General features: G+C 44.5%; 1 protein-coding gene and 1 long non-coding RNA gene across 5 annotated transcripts in view; both read right to left on the bottom strand.

Moving 5' to 3' along the window:
- Positions 1-1,839: 1,839 nt before the first annotated feature.
- Positions 1,840-2,215, bottom strand: LOC147619762 (uncharacterized). Its single transcript, XR_015270077.1, has 2 exons — positions 2,078-2,215; positions 1,840-1,912 (listed from the first exon to the last, which is right to left on the bottom strand). It is a non-coding gene; the product is annotated as an uncharacterized LOC147619762 (long non-coding RNA).
- A 29-nt stretch (positions 2,216-2,244) lies between these two features.
- The window catches only part of LOC147619761 (ABC transporter C family member 8-like), a 128,573-nt gene continuing 109,261 nt past the window's right edge, over positions 2,245-21,556 (bottom strand). For all 4 annotated transcript variants that reach the window (XR_015270075.1, XR_015270076.1, XM_086825591.1 and 1 more), the window contains one exon: positions 2,245-2,525. Coding sequence is in view for 2 of the 4 variants with exons in the window: in XM_086825591.1 (XP_086681717.1) it covers positions 2,386-2,525 (140 nt within the window). In the remaining 2 variants the exon portion in view is untranslated. The remainder of the gene's footprint in view (positions 2,526-21,556) is intronic.

The raw sequence follows: 21,556 nt of genomic DNA, 5'->3' as shown, positions 1-21,556 counted from the left end.
ATAACCTCCAAATTTGTCGAGAGGAGACAAAAGAAAACCACTTTTAATGGTATGTCACATGTAAGGGTTTTGGCGTAAGATTCATAAGATTCACCATGACCTTCTTATTTCTAACAAAGTGATGACATGGCTCTTCTTTAATGAGGGCTCTTTTTTACTCCAAATTTTGCCTAATGTTAGTGAGGCTTATCATGCAAAAATGTACGCTTAGTTAATTGGCATGCTTCACATACTATGTGCATTCCATCCACTTTGAACATTGGCAAACTTGTAATAATACTTTGGGTCTGTACATTCTTCAGTTTCTAAATATTGACATGTTCAATGCGTTTATGTCAAATATCAATGTCTACAATTACACATGTACCAAGTGCAAGCATTAAAATCGTTACTTCAGATATCCTTACATCCAATGTAAACATTATGCTAACTCAATTTTCCTTTGCAACCAAGTGGCATTGGTTCTTGAAATCTTCCACATAACATCCATGAGGCTTAACCTCACGTGTAAACCCTACTCAGTCATTTATCGAACAGAAACCAAGTTCTTTTTTACGTTCGGTACATAAAGCACATCAACAAGATACCTTAATTTTTCATCTTGTATAGACAGAGCACTTTCCCAACATACACAATAAGGTGTGTTATATCATTATGTTTTTTGCATAGCTTGGATTTTTCAAATTGCTTAATAATCCTCTAGCTCATCTTAACGAGATTCTCGCGAATCGATAAGATGTCTAAAATGCTCCCAAACTAGGGTTTATGTATATTATTGACTCAACTTATAAAATGATTTTCCTAGAGACTACACTTTGCCTTCAAAAGTAAAAAATTTAAAAACCTTTGTTAGAAGCCCAATGTGAGTCAAAGACTTTCAGATGTGCATTTTGATGTTTGGAAACCAACAAAGATGACATTATTCAAAGGATGCCATTTTTATGTAGCTTTTATTGATGTGGTTGTATTTTATAAAAGAGAAGAGTGAAGCTATTACTCATTTTCAAAGCTTCAAAGCTATGGCAAAGAAAGGCAAAGACGACATGCACATAAAATGTCTAAGGTCATATAGTGGAGAAGAATATTTCTCCAATGATTTCAATGACTATTTGAAAGAACATGAGATAAAGAGAAAGCTAACATGTAAGTACACCCCACAACAAAATGGAATTATAGAAAGAACCACAACAAAATGGAATTATAGAAAGAAAAAAACATACATATCATAGAAGTTGCGTGCGCATTGATGAAAGAGAAAGAGATGCCTTATTAATTTTGGGCTGAAGCAATAGAAAACTACAGTGTAGTGGTCAAGCTTGTGACTTGTAACCTCTAGGTTATGAGTTCAAGTCCCACTAGGCTCTCTCATGTTATAAAGGGACACCTATGCTCGCTTGATGTGTTTGGTTGCTCGGGCTCTTGCCCCTTGAACACTCGAGTGACTCCTCCTCGGGTGGTGGATCACCCGAGATAGCAGGATCCATATGAGACCTCTCTGCTGGTCCAGCGCTCGACTCATCGCCGTGGTCATGGGGGATGCCTAATTCGTGGCTCTTGCCCGATGGTACGTGGCCCTTGCCCGACCATGATAATTGGCTTATTGTTGGAAGGAGAAATCGGCTCCACCCACTTGAGTGGGCCCTGGGTGTGTACGGAAAAAAATAGAAAACTATAGTTTATATCGTGAACAAGAGATGCCCACTACAACATTTCATGTACGACACTTTAACAAAAATTTAATGCTAAAAAACTAAATTTAATACACTTAATGTCTGGATGCCTTGCTTATGTAGATGTATCAGATAAGATGAGAAGTAAGTTGAATCCCACGGCCATGAATATGATACTTGCAACATTGATAATTCTAGAAGTCTATGAAATGAAGATATTATACTCATGTTCTCGATCTTCTCTGCAAAATATTAGAAAGACGTTGGTTATGTCTAAACCAGGGAAGTCATCAAGCTAAGATTGTAAATTGAGTTGTGTAGTTTATTTTGTTGAAATCTTTTTCTTTTAATCTGACCGTCTTCTTGTAGACAAAATATTATTTCCAAATCTAAAAAAAAAAAAAAACCTTCAGCTGAGCCATCACAATGGTTGGTTGACATGGATCATGCGCAGGATCAACAATTAGATAAGAGTCCTTGTTCTCACGCGTGAAGTAACTTGGTGTGTTTCATAGCCTCGCCTCGCTCTCACTTGGACAATCGCTTTTCTATTATCTTTGCCCTTGACATTCAATAAGGAAACAAATTTTCATTTTTTATTTCGAGTGTCTAGACCTTGTTGCTGGAAAATCCAAAGTCCAAAATTCAAATCAATCAATGTGCATACTTTTCAAACTCTACTGTGAAATAGGCCCCTTTCCTTGGAGCTCAAGTGTTAGATTGAAGCTATATATTGCGCAAGATTTTCTCGAGATTTATGACTTGACTGGGCCCAATATTCTGCTACTAGACTTGCAAACAATGTAGATCTCCTCTCCATTAGCTTTTGAGGCGCGTCAAACTCAATCATATACCCTGGTATAACAAAAAAAAATTAATTTTATAAGAAAACATATTTCGTTTACATGCATTATAGAAAATATTTCTCCTTTGCATGCGAATCTAGGAATATTATTAGATACAGAAACATCTTCTGTATACACACATGCACAAGTATACACTTAGATGCACCTTAGCCTTTGTAAATCACTCATGCAATATTATGGTACAACTATAGACACATACTTTGCTAGATGTCCATAATATTGCATGTGGACGCTAGATATTTTTCCCTACATGCCTGGGCACTGGTCTAAATTCTTCAAATTCACTATTGATGATAGTAGACAGTGAGACCAAATCTGGATGTCCTCTTCTCTCCCTGCCTCTATCCAGATACAGGAATGGGAGGATATCCTCAACCGGACAATGGCAATCCTCACCACATGAGACAAGTGCCTATAAAGATTTATGGGTTCTCAACAAAGCTGCCCTTTGTAACTCTGAAGTGTTATGTCTATAGAACAAATGTTTTGTAGGAAGCTCAAGTCAAGTCAGGGACCTCTTGCTATGAGAAAATCAAAAGAGGAGCCTCCAAGCTATACTCAAAGGGTACCAAAGTGTCAAAGAGCCTGCTCTTGGTACTCCAATAATAGGACCAATTAAGGTGTTATGTACCTAGCATTAACCCTTGGGCTTAGGGACTAAATCAATAATGTTACGGGATCCCTTTGTATTAGGGATGATCTTGGAGGGATCTTACACTAGCTTATTGCTGCTATACATAACAATCCAATCATAAATAGCCAATAACCTCGGATTTATTAAATCTGAACCCTACCACCTGAATCCGCTTGTTCCCTAATCCTAGGGCTCCCCTAACCTTGCTGGATCAGTCCCTAACCCCAAGGGTTAGTGCTAGGTACATAACAAAAGGTAATCCCAAGATATACATATGAAGTGACCAGCTCAATTGCTTCACCCCAGTATAAGAATGACCCTGTGATGTGAAGTATTTAAAAGCAAGATTTTGATTTTACCAAGATTCAACATGTGGTATCTCACATAACAAAAGGTATCTCACATAACAAAAGGTATGAAGTGTATTAAAATGTCTCTCTAGCCCCCTTCCAAGTCTAAGAGGGAGAAAGGCACCACCACTGCCTGAGCTAACCATGTTTCTTCCCCCAATCTGTAATCTGAAAGTGGAGCTCCTGCAGGCAACCCAAAAGCCATGATCTTGATACTGAATCAAAGGCCTTTTGAAAATCCACAAAGCAACTATATACTCGCTGCTTTTGTGCTCTCGTCTCCTCAAGAATAGCCTTTGAGGTGAAATTGTGATCTGAGTATTGAGTATTTTCTAGTAAATCCTGCTTAATCTGTGGTCTTCTCTCTCTCTCTCTCTCTCTCTCTCTCTCTCTCTGCCAAAGAGCTAATCTCAACCTCCAAGACTGCGCCCAAACGATGACCAATCATGATAGTCTAGTAATTAAGATCCAAGGACTTTGACTTTACGGGTTGGATGATGGTATTGATCCTTCTATTAGTTAAAAGAGGGTTGGGATGATGGTATTAGTTGTCCATGAGGATAAAACCCCTCACATAAAGCCCTATTAAGGATGAGAGAGAGAGAGACTTTATCAACATCTACTAAAGACCCAATGAGTCTATGAGGCTAAAAGGTGTTACGTATGTCCTATGTGTAAACTAAACTCTTTGCATTTGCTTGTTTTCATGATCATACCCATCCACATGGAGACTCAAGCTACCTATGAAAACCATGTGGGAAAGGAGAGCACTCTTTGAAAGCAATAGAAAGCCTTCGGAAGGAAAATCAATTGATTCGTTAGCAACTCTCAAATATGGAGGCTACCAAGAAGAATAGCACGAAGAAGGAAAGAGGCCGATCAGCCTCAAAACAATCAAAGTGGCATCGTCAAAGTTCTTCTTCATCAAGAATGTTTTCTTCTTCTTCTTCTTCTTTTTCTTCTTCAGATGGGAGTCTAGTGAAACCATTGGAGCTTATCATGTGTTTTCTCTACTACAGTATACATGGAGGTAATGTTCTCTACATGGGAATGTGCCGATCAAAGGCGTTGGAGTATATCCCTGGACTGAAGATGAGGAGAGCATGGCTTTGGATCTCGGAGGGCAAAGGCAAGGGACTGTGCCCAATCCCAAAGCAAGAAAAGGACAGAGAAAGGAAGAAAGAAAGATTTTATTAATGCCTACTAAAGACCTAAAGGGCCTATGAGACCAAAAGATGTAATATATGATCCATGTGTAGACTGGATTTTAAAACACAAATAAGAAAAAAACGGGGCTGTGTAGGTCCTCTCTATGTGTATATTATAATAAGAGACACGGAGAGCTCAAATGTCCATGGCGGGTGCTGAGATGTCCACCTCCTATGGCAGTGCCTCCCTATTGGGTGGGGAGAGAGAGAGAGAGAGAGAGAGAGAGAGAGAGAGATTTTATTGACCTCTACTAAATACCCAGCGGGTCTATGAGAAAAAAAAGTGTTGACGTATGTTCCTTGTGTGTCACGTGCACAAGGTAATGCCATGTCTAATAATCCTTGATCATATCCCTCATTAGACAATAGTATTAGGTGCATTCGGGGCATCTTCATCAGCATGCATCAGGTCGGCAGCAGTTCAGCACACATATACCATGCTGATAACAATAGAATATCAGTCGGCAGCATTGTGTGAGAGTCGACAGCATTTATGAGTAATTTAGGTGCAAAAGTTAGCATTGTATGCTACATATTTTATGACAAAGGACAATCAGCTGGCCGCCACCCAACAGTTGAAGCTCGCCGGCCAACATATCAACATCATATAGAAGGACATAGCATGTTAGCTCATTTCTCATCTTTCTCCCTTTCGGAGTAGTTAGTAGCCCTTTTGGGAAGGCCTATGGCCAAGCATTAATGTAACCTTTTTCTATGTACATAATACATTATATTGGAAAACCTCCCTCTCTCTCTCTCTTCTTTTTCATTTTCATTTCATTTCATTTCTCTCTCTCTCTCTCTCTCTCTTCTCTCATGCATTTTGTGTTAATGTTTCTACAAGGTGCTTAAGGGCTGTGATTAATGGCATGAAAGCTTCCGTCCGTTATGTCACATAGTGACGACTGAAGATTCATAAACATGGAAAAAAAAAAAGCCCCAAAAAAAGCCCATGTACTACACAAGCCCTACATGTGCAATGAATAGTGAGGCTAATGAAACCATTGAGACTTACGAGGTGTCATCCTATTATAATACACATGGAGGCAATCCTCGGAGGCGGTGCCGCTCTATGGTGTTGAGTATATGCCGGATCTGGAGCTGACGAGAGGATGACCTAATTCTTGGAGGCAGTGCTCACTGCCTTGAGCGGTGCCGCTATATGGCGTTGAATATATCCTCAGTCAGGAGCTGACCAGAGGAGGACCTAGATCTTGAAGGTCAAGGGCGTCTAGCTCTTTGAAAGGAACGTGCTTGACCTTTGATAACTTCTCATGTATAGAAGAAGGTCTCAAGCATAGGTCATATATTTGCTAGCCAAAAATGCAAAACGCCCACATTCTCTCAAGTTTCGTTCCCCATCCTCTCTAGATTTCTACCCACAAGTTTTCCTTTTTACGATTTGTTCTCTACTACTTTTTTTAACGTCTCCACGTTTTGTTATGTTTCAATTTTTAGCTTTGTTTCTATTTAATTTTACAATTTTATATTTCATGTATATACTAAATAATGTTGAAGACTAAATATTTCATGTATATTTCTATTTGATGTTGAAGACTTTCCCTTTTCTAATTGTTTCCGTTCCTAGTTTAAATGAGCATCATTTCATTTTCGTATCATGCAACTATGTCCTCCGCTCCAAGGAACGCTCCATTGGCAAGCTTGGGTGGCCGTATGTCGCTGGGTTGAGTACCTATCATATATATATATATATATATATATAGAGAGAGAGAGAGAGAGAGAGAGAGAGAGAGAGAGAGTTTGGGTACCACTTTATTTAGGTTTATTTAGGTTGAATTTGTCATGAGTGGCGGTGCAGGAAGCAATGCCACCTCATAGAAGAAAAAAATAGAAAAACGCAAATAGAAAAACGCTTATTTGGCTTGATAAGATTGCAGCCTAGCGTGGCAAGCTTCCAAAATTTTTATTTATGTGAAGAGGCATGTTTGGAAGCTTGTGACCCATACCTTAGAGCTTAGAAGTTTGCCTCATGTAAATATATCCGTTATACATGTGTGTGTGCACGTGTACATTGATATGAGTGTGTACATGTACGTTACATACACACACATATATTTATAAACATATATATGTGTGTGTACATGTAGTCTTCTTCCTGTCTACCTTGCGCTCGTGTAGTTTTGTGTGTGTGTGTGTGTTCGCGTGCGCACTGAGCTCATAGGCTCCTGCCTCTTCCTTGTGTGTGTGTGTGTGTGTGTTCACGTGCGTGCTGAGCTCATAGGCTCCTGCCTCTTCCTGTTGTGTTTTGTGTGGATAGTTTCGACCTGGCCTGCTTCTACTGTACCTTCAGTTGTCTCCTGCTTTTTTCTCTTTTGCAGCTGTTCTTTTCCCGTCTGCTACTTTTGAATCATCCCCTTGCCTTATCTTCGTCTGTGTTTGTGTAAGAGTGTCTGTGTGTTTGCATTTCTTCATGGCTGACTCCAGCAGTGAAGTTTACTCTCGTCATTAAGTAGAACACAGAACTAAGCGGCTATGTACAGATAAATTGGTCAATTCAGATGTGGCTCTTTCTCCTAAAGAGTAGTTTGTTTATGACGCACTTGCTGAAGATTTTGTGGATAACAGAAAACAATGGAAACATCCGGTTCTCGAGCAGCACTATGACATTCCGGTGCCTTCGATTATCACCCCTCTCAAGCATTTTTGTGAATGTCATGTGCATCACAGATGCCATGGACATTTCTAGGGCTAGATCCAGAAGAGGCAAGCAGATAAAGATTATGAACCAGTAGAACCAGAAAGTAGGAGCTTCAGGACTCATCTGAAGTGAACATGGAGCAGGACTTGGAGCCCAGATTTGATCAAGAAGGCTGTCGGCTGCAGGAGGGCTGACATCAGCAGTACCAGATGGCTGTCGGCAGCACACTGGAGTGGTCGGCTGAGCCAGCAGAAGAGGGCAGCAGCAGGCGCCAGAAAACAGGACCAGTCGGCTGGATTTAAGTGGATTTAAGTGGATTAAAAAGGATTTAATGAACTAAAACTGGCCGACCAGCAGTCGGCCAGCTCCTCACTTGTCCAAGAGAGCTATAAAAGGCATCAAGGGCTCTTTGTTTGATTCATTCCACCCACTAGGGGTGTGGGTCACTTAGAGGTCCCGTAGGGGGCCAGAATTAGGGTTTATCACCTTTTCAAGAGGGCAGCCAAGTGCTGTACAGATTTGTACCTTTTTTGTACATAGTATATACTGAAATTCCAGCACTTCTCACTCTCTCTCTCTCTCTCTCTCTACCTGCGTTTTTGCATCAAGGTGCGTTTCTGCATCAGAAGGTCTTCAAGAGTGTTTAGGGCTGAAAGAAGACTACCCAGAGCTTCCGCGCGTTACATTGGTATCAGAGCATCAGGCTCAGCTACGCTAAACGCTGATTCAGTCCCATATGATGGTGTACAGGTCCAAGGTACAGGAAAGTACACGGATTCGAAGCCCAAGACAAGAACACAGATCGGGAAGAACTCCCAGGAGGTTTGTTGGTGGTGTTCCACAGTGCCAGATGGGGATGTCAGTTCCGTGAGCCAGATGGGTTCTAAGGGAACGGTCCCAAGGGAGGTTGATCCTCCAAGGGTGATGTGAGAGTGCCAGACTCAGTTCCAGGAACGAAGACCAAGACGGTGTTCAGAGCCAGGGCAGGAATGGATTGTGGACTAGAGGAAGACCAGATGCATAGATCTTCATCAGAGACAGAGTGGTTTGGAGAACAGATCGGATTTTCAGAGAAAAAGGTTTGCCAGGGATGGATGATGACAGAGGGACTTCGGAACAGGATTAGGATGATGACAGTCATCCAAGAGCAGGTTGGATTCCCGTCATCAAGTTTAGCAGAGGGGGATGTCATGTGCATCACAGATGCCATGGACATTTCTAGGGCTAGATCCAGAAGAGGCAAGCAGATAAAGATTATGAACCAGTAGAACCAGAAAGTAGGAGCTTCAGGACTCATCTGAAGTGAACATGGAGCAGGACTTGGAGCCCAGATTTGATCAAGAAGGCTGTCGGCTGCAGGAGGGCTGACATCAGCAGTACCAGATGGCTGTCGGCAGCACACTGGAGTGGTCGGCTGAGCCAGCAGAAGAGGGCAGCAGCAGGCGCCAGAAAACAGGACCAGTCGGCTGGATTTAAGTGGATTTAAGTGGATTTAAGTGGATTTAAGTGGATTTAAGTGGATTAAAAAGGATTTAATGAACTAAAACTGGCCGACCAGCAGTCGGCCAGCTCCTCACTTGTCCAAGAGAGCTATAAAAGGCATCAAGGGCTCTTTGTTTGATTCATTCCACCCACTAGGGGTGTGGGTCACTTAGAGGTCCCGTAGGGGGCCAGAATTAGGGTTTATCACCTTTTCAAGAGGGCAGCCAAGTGCTGTACAGATTTGTACCTTTTTTGTACATAGTATATACTGAAATTCCAGCACTTCTCACTCTCTCTCTCTCTCTCTCTCTACCTGCGTTTTTGCATCAAGGTGCGTTTCTGCATCAGAAGGTCTTCAAGAGTGTTTAGGGCTGAAAGAAGACTACCCAGAGCTTCCGCGCGTTACAGTGAAAATGCATGACGACGAATTGTCCGAATGAACTTAAGTGCTAAACTTACAAAGGAATAGAGACAATTGCAAGAACTGCTGTCAGGATACAAAGATGTGTTTGCTTGGAGTTATACAAATATGAAGGTACTGGCATAATTCGGATGAGTCCGAATTATGCCCAACAAGTAAAAGAAGAAATTGATAAATTGTTCAAAGTAGGTTTCATTTATCCGATTGATAGAGCTAATTGGGTGTCTCCAATTGTTATTGTTCCCCAGAAGAGTGGCAAGTTGAGGGTGTGTGAAATTATAGAAAATTAAATGCACGTGTGGAGCTACTCTCTCTCTCTCTCTCTCTCTCTCTCTCATTTGGCCACAGTCATAGATCCTTGTCCACTACCGTTAACAAACTCACTGCTGGATGTAATTGGTTGCCATGAGATGTATTCATTCTTGGGCGGATAGACTCGGAGAAGGCATGGCTACAATTTCTCGCACAGAGTACTCTGCTCAGGAGCTGATCTAGGCTCTTAGGGGGCAGGAACCTTGGCATTTACTAGAGTTTGGACACAACCCCGGGAGTCTGTGCTTCTCGAGGTGTGACAGGAGGAGCACCGGCCCCAATCTATCTAGACTTGATAGATTCTGTGTGGAGGCATGATTGGTATTCTGGCAAGCACTACTTTCTCCGATCACGCACTGGTTATTCTATCTCTGAAGGATCCCTTGAGGCAGGACAAACACTTGAGCACTCGGATACTTGACAACCTCATTCATGACTCAGAGATATGCAGCAAGATAGAGCAGCTTTGGGAGGGCCTGGATTTTCTCTCAAGATCACCTTGTAGGCACCTTGGATGTAGGCCTAGGTGAGATTAGCAGTTAACTGAAGGAGGCAACACATAGTAAATTGGCTCGATTCCGTGAGCAAGAGAGGAGCGTCCGTTGAGGCCTTGCTTCTCTTCAGCGACTTCAGGAGAGCTCCCCAAATGGCCCGTAGATTGAGGGTCAGTTGGCTGCTGCCCGTACTAAGCTCAGATCCATAGAGGAGCGGAGGGTAGAGTACAGATACCATGCCATAGCTTCCTTTTGGATGCAGGTGGGAGATAGGGTCACTGGGGATTTCTTTGAGATTGCAGGCTCCCACAGGCGGAGAGATGGTATCAGCAGGTTGCAAGGCCAAGATGGATGTATCATTTCGAAACCACCCCCCATGTGAGAGCCATAGCCACACACTTCTTCAAATCCCTTCTCACAGGTGCCCCCATATCCTCATAGGTGATGCATGCCTGAGAGAGGGTCTGGCGGCATACAAGAGAGATTGTTTCCCCCACTCTCCGGACTTTCCTACTGACTCTCTTCGTAGCTGGCGGAGGCATTGACGGCACTTCCTGAGGAGCAATATACTTATTAGGTGACACGGGGAAACTTCAGAGATTTGCAGAGGCAATAGGGATCTTCTTGTTGGAGAATGCATAGGAAGAAGCATAAATTGAACAAGAGAGAGAGAGAGTAGAGAGAGCTTGTGGACAAGATCACCTTTTATAATAGCAAACAACTTTACAATGTCAATAACCAGCAAGAGAGTTGAACAATGTGCAGGGATTGGATGATTACAAATGAATATGAGAGGCCCCTTTTATAGTGAAGTAAGGAGGCTGATCGATGAAAGAAAGTGAAGCAAATATAGAACACAGATGTAGGCCCAGGTACAAGACCTGTAAATGCTAGAAACTGATGTTTATTGTTGCTGAAATCTGAGCACGAGGGAAGCCCGTAGATGCTATACAATGATGAGAAGCAGTAGCAGCTGCTAATGACCTCAATTGAATGCTGAAAAAATGAGATGAACTGAGGGAAAGGGAGCCAGCCCTTATATACTACCTCAGGATGCTGGTCGGCCAACTGTAGCATAAAATGCTACATAAAATACCAAAAAATGGTAGAAAAATGCTGAATAATCTTTGCTAAGATATGCCAATGCAAGGCCTCATAAATGGCCAATACAAGCATGAAAAAGATGATGTAGACCCTTTGGAGATGATATAATCCAACACTTGCTCTTCAACGCCAGAGGGGCGGTCCAATACCAGCACGCTGAAGTAACACCTCCATAGTAGCTCTAGGAAGTGGTTTGGTGAAGAGATCAGCCACATTGTCCTTCGTAGAACTGTAGGCCAGTCGAAGAAGGCCCAACTCGATCCAGTCGCATACAAAATGATAATGCACTTCAATATGCTTGGATCGTCCCCGTATCATAGGATTCTGTGCTAAAGTAATAGCACTCTGAGAATCTGAGAAAATAGTAAACAGGGAAGTGTCGGCACAACACAAATGCTCCGGAATCTGATGAATCCAAAGTGCCTCAATAGAGGAGAGAAGGTAGGATTTATACTCAGCCTCGGTGGAAGAAGCAGAAACAGTCCTCTGCTTTTGAGACTTCCAAGAAACCAATCTAGAACCAAGCATGAAGCAATATCCAGATGTAGACCTCCGAGTATCAATACACCCTGCCCAATCAGAATCTGTGAAGCCAACCAAATCAGCACCACAAGAGTAGGTGATGCCATAATCTGAAGTACCTCGAAGATAACGAAGAACTCTCAAAGCTGCCTGCCAATGAAACCTTCGAGTGGCTGATGAGAACTGGCTGAGGACACTCATAGCGTAGGAGATGTCTGGACGGGTGTTGGCAAGGTAAAGCAATGAGCCAACAATCTGCCGGTACGCTGTGGAATCCACACACCAAGGGTGTATCGTTCTCCTTGGATAACTTGGCAATGGGATCCATGGGACAAGAGAGAGGTGTACAATCTGACAACCCATAAAGTGTGAGTAGCTTCCTCACATACTTTTGCTGAGAAATGAAGATACAGTCATCTTTCTACCAAACCTCCACCCCAAGAAAATAATGTAGAAGGCCAAGATCAATCATCTCAAATGTCTCTGAAAGCTTGGATTGAACCTGTGACCAACCCAGTATCTAAACCAGAAAGAATGAGGTCATCAACATACAAAACAATGACACAAATATCTCCATCAGAAAGAAGCACATAAAGATTGCTGTCAGCATATGCCCTCTCAAAGGCAAGAGATAACAAGAAGGCATCAATCTTTTGATACCAGGCACGAGGTGCCTGTTTGAGACCATAAAGAGCCTTCTGCAGAAGATAAACATGGGTGTCCTGTCCCTGAATCACAAAACCAAGAGGCTTCTCAACATAAACTTCCTCCTCTAAATCTCCATTCAGAAAAGAGGATTTGACAACAATCTGGAACACGGGCCATCTGAAGTGTACAGCCAGAGCCAAAACAATCCTGATGGCGGTATACCTGGCTGTAGGAGCAAATGTCTCATCAAAGTCTTCACCTGCCTTTTGAGCATATCCTCGTGCAACAAGGCGGGCTTTGTACTTGTCCAAAGTAACATCTGCATGAAACTTGACTTTGAAAATCCATTTCAAACCAATAACATGACGATGTAAAGGCCGTGGTACCGAAGACCAAGTGTTATTCCTCTCAATAGAGGCCATCTCTGCTTCCATGGCTTGCTGCCACTGCGGGTGTGAAAGAGCCTCCTCTGGACTCTCAGGCTCATCAATCTCCTGGAGAGAACTCATGAGAGCATAATTCACTGTGTGATGAGATGTGGAAGCCCGAGATGAACGGCGAGGGCCAGGGGTGGTGGTAGAGATCTGGTTATGGAGTTGTGCATCAGTGAGACTAGAATCTCTAAAGAGTTGCTGAACCCACCGAGGTAGGCCAACCTTCCTCTCAAAGCGTCAAGAAGAAGATCGAGCTACAGTAGAGGACTCATCCGATGTTGCTGGAAGTGGTGATGAGGTAAGCAACACTGGTGAGGGTAATCCCGGAGTCAAAATAGGACTCGTAGAGGGACTGGGAGCTGCAGAAGCTAATGCAACGGGAATGGGTGACTGTAAAGAAGCAGCTGGCACCGGGGTTGCAATAGGGGGAGGAGGAGGAGCTGGACGTGGAAGAGGTAAAAGATCACTAGCATCTGCCGGGAATGGATCATCCAGAAAGTCGGAAGATGCAATAGGTGAAGATGCATGTCCCAGATAAGAAAAGGACCACACTCGTCCCGAAGTCAAAGAGGGTCTTCACAGGTTACAGTCTAAGATCCAAAGGGTACCGCTTCTGGGATCCGGAGGTTGATGACCTCATCATCAAAATACACACCAAGTCCCTTCTGAGAAACTTTGTATACTGAAAACAGATTTTTGGAAATTCGTGGTACATGCAAAACATCATGTAAGGTGGCAGAGGAACCCAAAGAAACATTACCAACACCGGTGACAGAAAGTGAAGAGTTGTCGCCGATACGAATTGAAGAAGAGATAGTCTGGTAGTCCTCCAAGATATGGGCCTGACTGGTCATGTGAGCAGAAGCACCACTATCACCAACCCATTCCACCGCTTCAGGTGTGACACTAACCTCTTCAAAGCAATGAATCCTTTGAAGAAGTGGAACAATCTGTGAGACTGCCATGTATGCAACTTTGGCAGATCCCTCCTCTGAAAATTTGCCTTTATCTTTGGTGTTATCCTTGTCAGATGCTTTAGAAGCATCCTGGGCTTTATACTTGGCTTTTGCTGCTCGAGAATCATCACGACGAGCAAGCAACTAGCCTCAGTATGACCTGTCCTGCCACAATAATCACATTCATTGCTTTTGTCCTTGGATTCTTTAGAATCTTGTTTACCCTTTCCTTTGCCTTAGTTTTTGTGGTTGTTGTTGTTGTTGGAGTTCCCTTTTCTGCCTTTGCCTTTGCCCTTGTCAGAGGCAACAAAAGCAGACTCCGTCTTGCCTTTTCTGCGAAGCATGCACTTGTCGTGGAGATAACTCACGACTTCCTCAAAAGGGGGGAGAGGATCACGGAAATAAATATTATCCCTGAAGGAATCAAAGGAAGCAGGTAACTTACCAAGAAGTTTATGGATGGGATTGTTGATGGTGCTCGCGTACTCCTCAAGTTGTAGCTTGATACGAGAAAACTCTTCAATCTTCTCAATCAGGTTATCTGACTCAATGATGGTAAGCTTCTCCAGATCTAATTCCAATTTGGCAATCTTCATTGTCGAAACTCTCCCATACCTCCTCTGGATCTCTGTCCACATCTGATGAGCATTACTCTGGGAGGAGACAAAGTGTGCCTGTATGGATGGAGTCATGCAATTGATGATGATAAGACGAGCCCGAGCATCCAATATGGCCAATACAAGCATGAAATAGATGATGTAGACCCTCTGGAGATGATATAATCCAACAACCAACTACTCAAGACTTCCTAAAATAGGAGAAAAATAGATAAAATACCCAATAAATAGGGTAAACCTCATAACACTGAGATGCACAATTCTAACACTTACGTTGTGCATCTGGAGTGCAGATCAATTGGCACAAGTCGTGTGGATATTGGGTCAGCTCTTTGCCCACCCGGACTTGGGGTCTAGTTGACGCTTTCTAGTGGATCCCGAGGGGCACTCCAATCTGTTATCTTGAATGCCAAGTGGACATCGATATCTCCTCGGAGCAACACTTAGCTCCTCTTCTTTTGAGCATTTAGAAGAAGCTACTGTATTGGAGTTCAACGAGGATTTCCTTTGCCACCATGTGGTATAACACTTCTTGCTGGGCCTTCTTACGGGCCTGCATTGGTTAGGCTCAGCTGTTGATCCGCAACTTTTTGTGGGCTAGTAGTGACGAGAGGTCTGGTCAAGACAAGGTGGCCTCGAGAGTGATCATACAACCGTGCCATAGAGGGGGACTTGGGCGTCATCGACTCCGCCATTCAGAGTTGTGCCCTTCTGGGCAAGCTGATTGTTAGAGGCCTTCTTCCAGGAAGGACTTCCTCCTGGCTAGGATTTCAATCTATACATCGAGTCTGGGCGGCCCTTGGCCGCAGAGCACTAGATGGATCTTCATGGAGATGTGGGCTCATGGCTTTAGCCCAACTTTTGAGGATAGATTTGCAGCTGGTTTATTACGAGCTCTCAAGCTAGCCCTTCGACAGTCTTTTCCAATAGCCTCCGAGGAGCGTCTCCGTCCTTGAAATGGAACCCCTTGATCCATCTACCTAGTGGTTACATGTTAGGGGCTCGCCCACACATATCCTGGGGAGCTTTGAGCACGGACCTTGCTAGGTCCCTTGTTGCAGATTGGCTCACATTCAGACACCTGCCCCCAATGGCATAGGAGAGGGGCCTGACTTAGATTTGGGGCAGGGACAAAATTAGCCTCAACATCGACTCTGCCATTCCTCCGAAGAGGCTGACCCTGATCCCTACCCTATCCCCACACAGTGGTTGAGAGTATTCACCAAGCATGATATTCTCCACCTTGCCCACCTTTTCAATTGGACCTCATGGTAGATTAGTGAGAGCAGAGCCCCCCTTGGAGAACTTCAAGGAATGCACGTTACAGAGGGTGAGGGTGATTAGATTCCATGCACATGAGTGGCACATTGACCCACCACCGGGCCAAGGTGGTCAGGGAGACACTTTGGTGTTTATGGATTGGGAGAGCCAACCCATCACGCACCTCCAGTGGGACATGGGGGAGTGGCCTTGGTGTGATCTAGCAGAAAGGGCGGGGACTCCGGATACCCCATTTTTTGCATACACCACATGAAACCGATCCCATCAAGTGGGAGTAGACTCCGTAGGACACCCACGCGCGTAATAGCACAACTTAATATCACAATTTGAAATGGACAACTTAATAACAACTTGAAATTGAAATGAAATGGAATGAGATAAATGGACACCAGCACTGGGGCTAGAATGGGCCGACCCCCCCCCTCAATATATGATATATTATTGGGAGTATTTAACAAATACAATGCTCCATGGGTTCCAAGAACCAGATGATGTCCATGTACAAATGAATACAGTACCAAACAAAAGGCTCGAAGTAGATATTCGAAGTAGAACGACCACTAGCGTGGTCGAGTCTCTACGGTCCTGTGCTTTCACTGGACTCCGCAGAGAGCGCCCCACTGGTGTTCCAAAACCACGCACAAACAGGCGCTCTCGTACTAATGCCTGGCTCTCCCGATCTCAGCACCTTTGGACCGTGGTTCTCCAAGAGCTTGGACTACCCGGCACCGAATGGGTGTTGCCGTGGAGAGAGTCCCTTATCAGATTTATCACAAAATACTTTACTTAAATCTGAAAATTCACTTACTTGAAGATGGCAGATGGAAGTCCAATACCCGAGGTATTTGTGTAGAAGGTGTAGCCACCTAGGAAGTGTAAAATCCTCTTGTAGCCGCCAATGGAAAATAAGTGCAACCTCTTGCAAAAAGGAGATGGAGCAGCCGCCTTAGGAGAGGTAACACCTCGCCGTAGAAACACAGCCACCAGATGTATAGGAGAAGGTGGCTCAGCCTAAAGAGGCGTGGAAGAGTAACCACTATATAGTCGCCTGGCTGCAGATGAACACCCTGATTGCAAAGAGGAGATGGAGGCGGTGTAGGCGCCTACAGTGGATAGGGCAACCTGCTGGAAAACTGGCACAGGAGAGCACACAGGCGCCTGGAAGGGACAACGCCGTCTACTAGTGATGGTACCAGCCACCTGTGAAGATAGCAGCACAACCTTCTGGAGGTGGCAGCCGCATGCTCAGCGCAGCTTGCTGAAGATGGTAGCCGCCTGCTGAAAGAACAGCAGTCTGTACTGTCCGTATGAAAAAGAAAACACACAGCCGCCTTCTAGGTTGCCTGGCGAAGGGAAGGTAGCCTGCTGGTGATTCAATGCAGCCTGTTGGACAGAGGGAGACACCTGCAAGGGAGCAGCGTAGCTGTATGGAGGTGGTAGCCTGTAGCAGTTCTGATGTGTGTGAAGCGCACAGTCGCTTGAAGATGGCAGCCGTCAGTATACAGGATAGAGGTGAAGGTGGTGCAACCTGAAGGGAGGAGGCGCATGATCATGTGTGTTGAAGGATGGTCGTGGTGCTTCTTTTTTTAAAGGTTGGAAGGGGAGTAAAAACTAGGCAAATAATTTTTAAACTTCACAAGGTATCTCCTGGAAAGCTTCCTTGTTGCAGGTAGCTTTCGCTCCTTGTGAAAAACAATCTGTTCTGGCTGGAGGATCTCCTCAAGCTCATCAATCTCGGGCGGATCTTCTGTGACAGGCTCGTTAGGATCTGGCGCCACATATTTCTGAAATAGACTCACATGAAAAGCATTGTGAATCTTCCAGTGACAAGGTAAAGCAAGCCTGTAGGACACTTCATTGATCTTCTGAATCACCTTGAAGGGTCCATAATAGCGAGGAGAAAGCTTAGGATATGATCCTTCTCGTCCTGGCCTCTTTCGAAGCCTAGCCTTCTCAAATTTCAACAAAACCCAATCACCTTCTTTGACTTGCATGTCCCTTCTATGCTTGTCAGCAGCCATTTTATGCTTATCTTGTGACCTTGCAATGGCTGTCCGCACCTGACCAAAGGCCTACATCCAAATCACGAACATATTCATTAGCTGCAAAAATCTCATCCTTTGTACGAAGGATGGGTGGCAATACCACTCTGCCATAAATAATCTCAAACGGAGCCTTTCCCGTGGAGGCATGGATTGTATTGTTGTAGGCAAACTCAACAAGTGGAAGATACTTCTCCCATGCAGTCTTTTGTTCTGCCACATAACATTTCAACAAATCCAACACAGCTGAATTTGCAGCTTCACTTTGGCCATCCGTTTGGGGATGATAAGCTGATGAAAACTCAAGTTTAGTACCCATATTATCAAATAAAGCCCTCCAAAAGAGGCTTGTAGTCCTGGGATCTCTATCCCCAACAATGGATTTAGGCATACCATGATGCTTGAAAATATTAGCAAGAAAAAGCTTTACCATATGATCAGTTTTAATGGTTTTCTTGACGGGCAAGAAATGAGCTTGCTTGCTAAACCTGTCCACAATGGTCCAAATAGCATCATTCCCATGCTGGGATCTAGGCAAGTCCATAATAAAATCCATGGTAATACTTTCCCAAGGTTGCGAGGGAATAGGCAATGACTGAAGCAAACCTGGAGGTTTTTGCCTATCAAATTTCACCTTTTGGCAAGTAATACATGCACGCACATAAGCCTCAATGTCTTTACGCATGCTTGGCCAAAAGAAATATCTCCGAATCATGCGTGTAGTGGGCATAATACCTCTATGACCAGCATAAGGTGGAGCGTGACATTCCTCCATAACCTTTGGACGCAAATCCTTCACCACACATAGGCAATTATCCTTCATAAGATAACCCTCGTTGGCATGCTTGAGCTGCAAGAACGCATCCTGCTCTTTTGAAGTCCATTTGAAAGTGGTTTTCTTCTTTGTGAGATCATGTAGAGGGGTGGCTATCATAGCAAGATGCTTGATGAAACACCTATAGTACGAACATAATCCTAGAAAACTACGTACTTGATGTACGTTTTGCAATTCGGGCCGATTCCGAATGATCTCTATCTTTGTAGGATCCATTGTTACTCCTTCTTTGGATACAATATGACCCAGATAATGAATCTCTGAAAGGAAGAACACACTTTTCTTGGCATTAATGAAAAGTTTATGCTTCCGCAACTCTTCAAACACTGTGACCAAATGAGTTCTGTGTTCCTGCTCGTTCTTGGAGAAAACCAAGATATCATCAAAGAATACTCCTGTGAATTTGCGATGGGGTCGGGGGATTGTTGGAAGGTCGTGCCCTGGCCGCCTACATCCCACCATAGTCACAGGGGACGGAGGGGACGGAGGGTCGGGACGTGGAAACACCGTCCCGAAACACAGTGGCGCTCTGACACGGATCAAGGACGGGCGGGACGTTCTGGGAATCACTGTCACCCGGGGACGGCGTCCCGGGAACGGTGGAATGACGATACCTTGTCGGGGCAGGTCTGGAACGGGATGCCCAGGACGTGTTTTTTTTTCACCATTTTTTTTCGCTAGTTTTTTCGCTTTTTTCGCTGTTTTTTCTGCTGTTTATGGCCGTTGCTTCTGCCCGTTTTCTCCCGTTGGTGGCTGCACCCATTTTTTGCCGTTGGCACTGTGGCCTGCTATGACCCGCACCATGCTTGTACTCTAGAGCCGCCTATAAGGCTTGAGCTCTCCTCTCTCTCTCTCCCACTCTCTCTCACTCCCTCTCCCTACTCTTGAGCTTAAGCAGCAAGCTCTCTCTCTCCCTCTGGGTGGTTTGGAGGAGAGACTAGATTGACTAGAGCACATGCAGCCCTGGGTGGTTTGGAGAGGATGTGTTCGTAGGTTCAATTTCAGGAACCTCGAATGAAACTTTGGCTTTTTGACACTCTAGTGACATCAGCTATGCTTTATGGAGTGCAGATATGGGGACCTTCAGTGGGCCATCACAGCGCAGGCGGGTGGAGAGGTATGGAGAGGCCTTTGGTATCTATGATTGCTAGGATTATTAGAGCCAAGGCCATGGTACCTCATGAGATTATTCGAGCAGAGCTGGGAGCTGCCCCTCTGGTGATTGAGGCTCTTACGAGATCAATCTCCTACATACATGGCTTGTGGGATCTCCCCCGAGACAGATATGCACGCCTCGCCCTTGAGTCCTCTCGACAGTTAGCTTTACAGGGAGACACGGCTTGTTGGTATGGACAGATGACATCTTGGTTCCAGGCACATGGTTTTAGCATGGACAGATTGCCTCCCTTCCAGTATTCTCTAGAGGCACCCTCTCTCACTCTCACACGGACAGAGATTACCAGACTCATCCGTCAGGATTTAGTTCAGCTGGACATTAGGAGGACATGGATACAGCCGACTGAGGAGCTGGGCACGAAGATGGCTTTCTATAGAGAGCATTTTCTTCAGCTCATAGCAAATGGTTTTGTGATCAGGCCCAGTTACATGGATGTACACTTGTCTCATGCAGTACGATGTGCTATTGGTCAGATTCGCACATCCTCACACTAGCTTGAGATTGAGATTGGCCGATATAGAGGTATACCACCTGAGGCCAGATATGCCGAGTATGCCATGGGGAGCCAGAGACAGAGCTGCATTATATATGCCATTGTACTGCAGACTATGAGATACGTGGTCGTTTCCACTGTTTATTCAGAGAGGGTTTTGGACCACTTTCCAGAGTCATGGGGTACTAGGACCAGAGGTGTTTGGGATTGTTCTTGCTTGAGCTGCGGAGATATAGAGATAGCCTGCTTAGGCGCACAGAGAGCCAGACTCAGAGGCACATTACAGACTTCTTTAGTCCAGCCATCACTGCGCCAGATGGACCACAGCAGCAGCAGCAGGACATGGATACCGCCCACACCAGCGGTACACTGATTGATCGTGCGATTGAGCTTGGGTGGTCCAGACGCCCACGACTACGGAGGAGGGCATCCCAGCATAGATGGAGGTTGCAGTGGCGGATTCGGATTATTCTTGCGAGACATGCGAGACACCCAGTCAGGGTGCTGACCACAGAGGATATTGAGGAGATCCGCTAGCGTCCGATGCGGCACATATTATGAGATGGAGGCACCTCCATAGTGTACCCCCCCGTCCCACAGTTTCATTTTCTAGGTGCCAGTAGTATCATCTTTATTTTTCTTTTTCATTTTCTGGTTTTTTATCCAGACATTGTATCAGATCCACCATGATGTAACTTTTTGGTCTCATAGGTCATTATGGCCTTTTGAAGACGTTAATATAACATTTCATTTCATTTCATTTCTCTCTCTCTCTCTGCCACTCTGAAACCGATCCCGTCAAGTGGGAACAGACTCTGTTGGACACCCACACGCGTAATAGCACAACTTAATACCACAATTTGAAATGGACAACTTAATAACAACTTGAAATTGAAATGAAATGAAATGAAATGAGATAGATGGACACCAGCACTGGGACCGGAACGGGCCGACCCCCCCTCAATATATGATATATTTATTGGGAGTATTTAACAAATACAATGCTCCATGGGTTCAAAGAACCAGATGATGTCCATGTACAAATGAATACAGTACCAAACAAAAGGCTCGAAGTCGACGTTCGAAGTAGAACGACCACTTGCGTGGTTCAATCTCTACGGTCCTGTGCTTTCACTGGACTCCGCGGGGAGAGTGCTCCACTGGTGTTCCAAGACCATGCACAAACAGGCGCTCTCGTACTAACGCCTGGCTCTCCCGATCTCAGCACCTTTGGACCGTGCTTCTCCAAGAGCTTGGACTACCCGGCACCGAACGGGTGTTGCCGTGGAGAGAGACCCTTATCAGATTTATCACAAAGTACTTTACTTAAATATGAAAATTCACTTGTAGG

Source organism: Cibotium barometz, chromosome 32 (assembly GCF_041138505.1).
Source record: "Cibotium barometz isolate CiBa-2024 chromosome 32, ASM4113850v1, whole genome shotgun sequence".
Classification (NCBI taxonomy): Eukaryota; Viridiplantae; Streptophyta; class Polypodiopsida; order Cyatheales; family Cibotiaceae; genus Cibotium; species Cibotium barometz.
The sequence above is the reverse complement of the archived record's forward strand: the minus strand, read 5'-3'. Positions and strand labels throughout refer to the sequence as shown.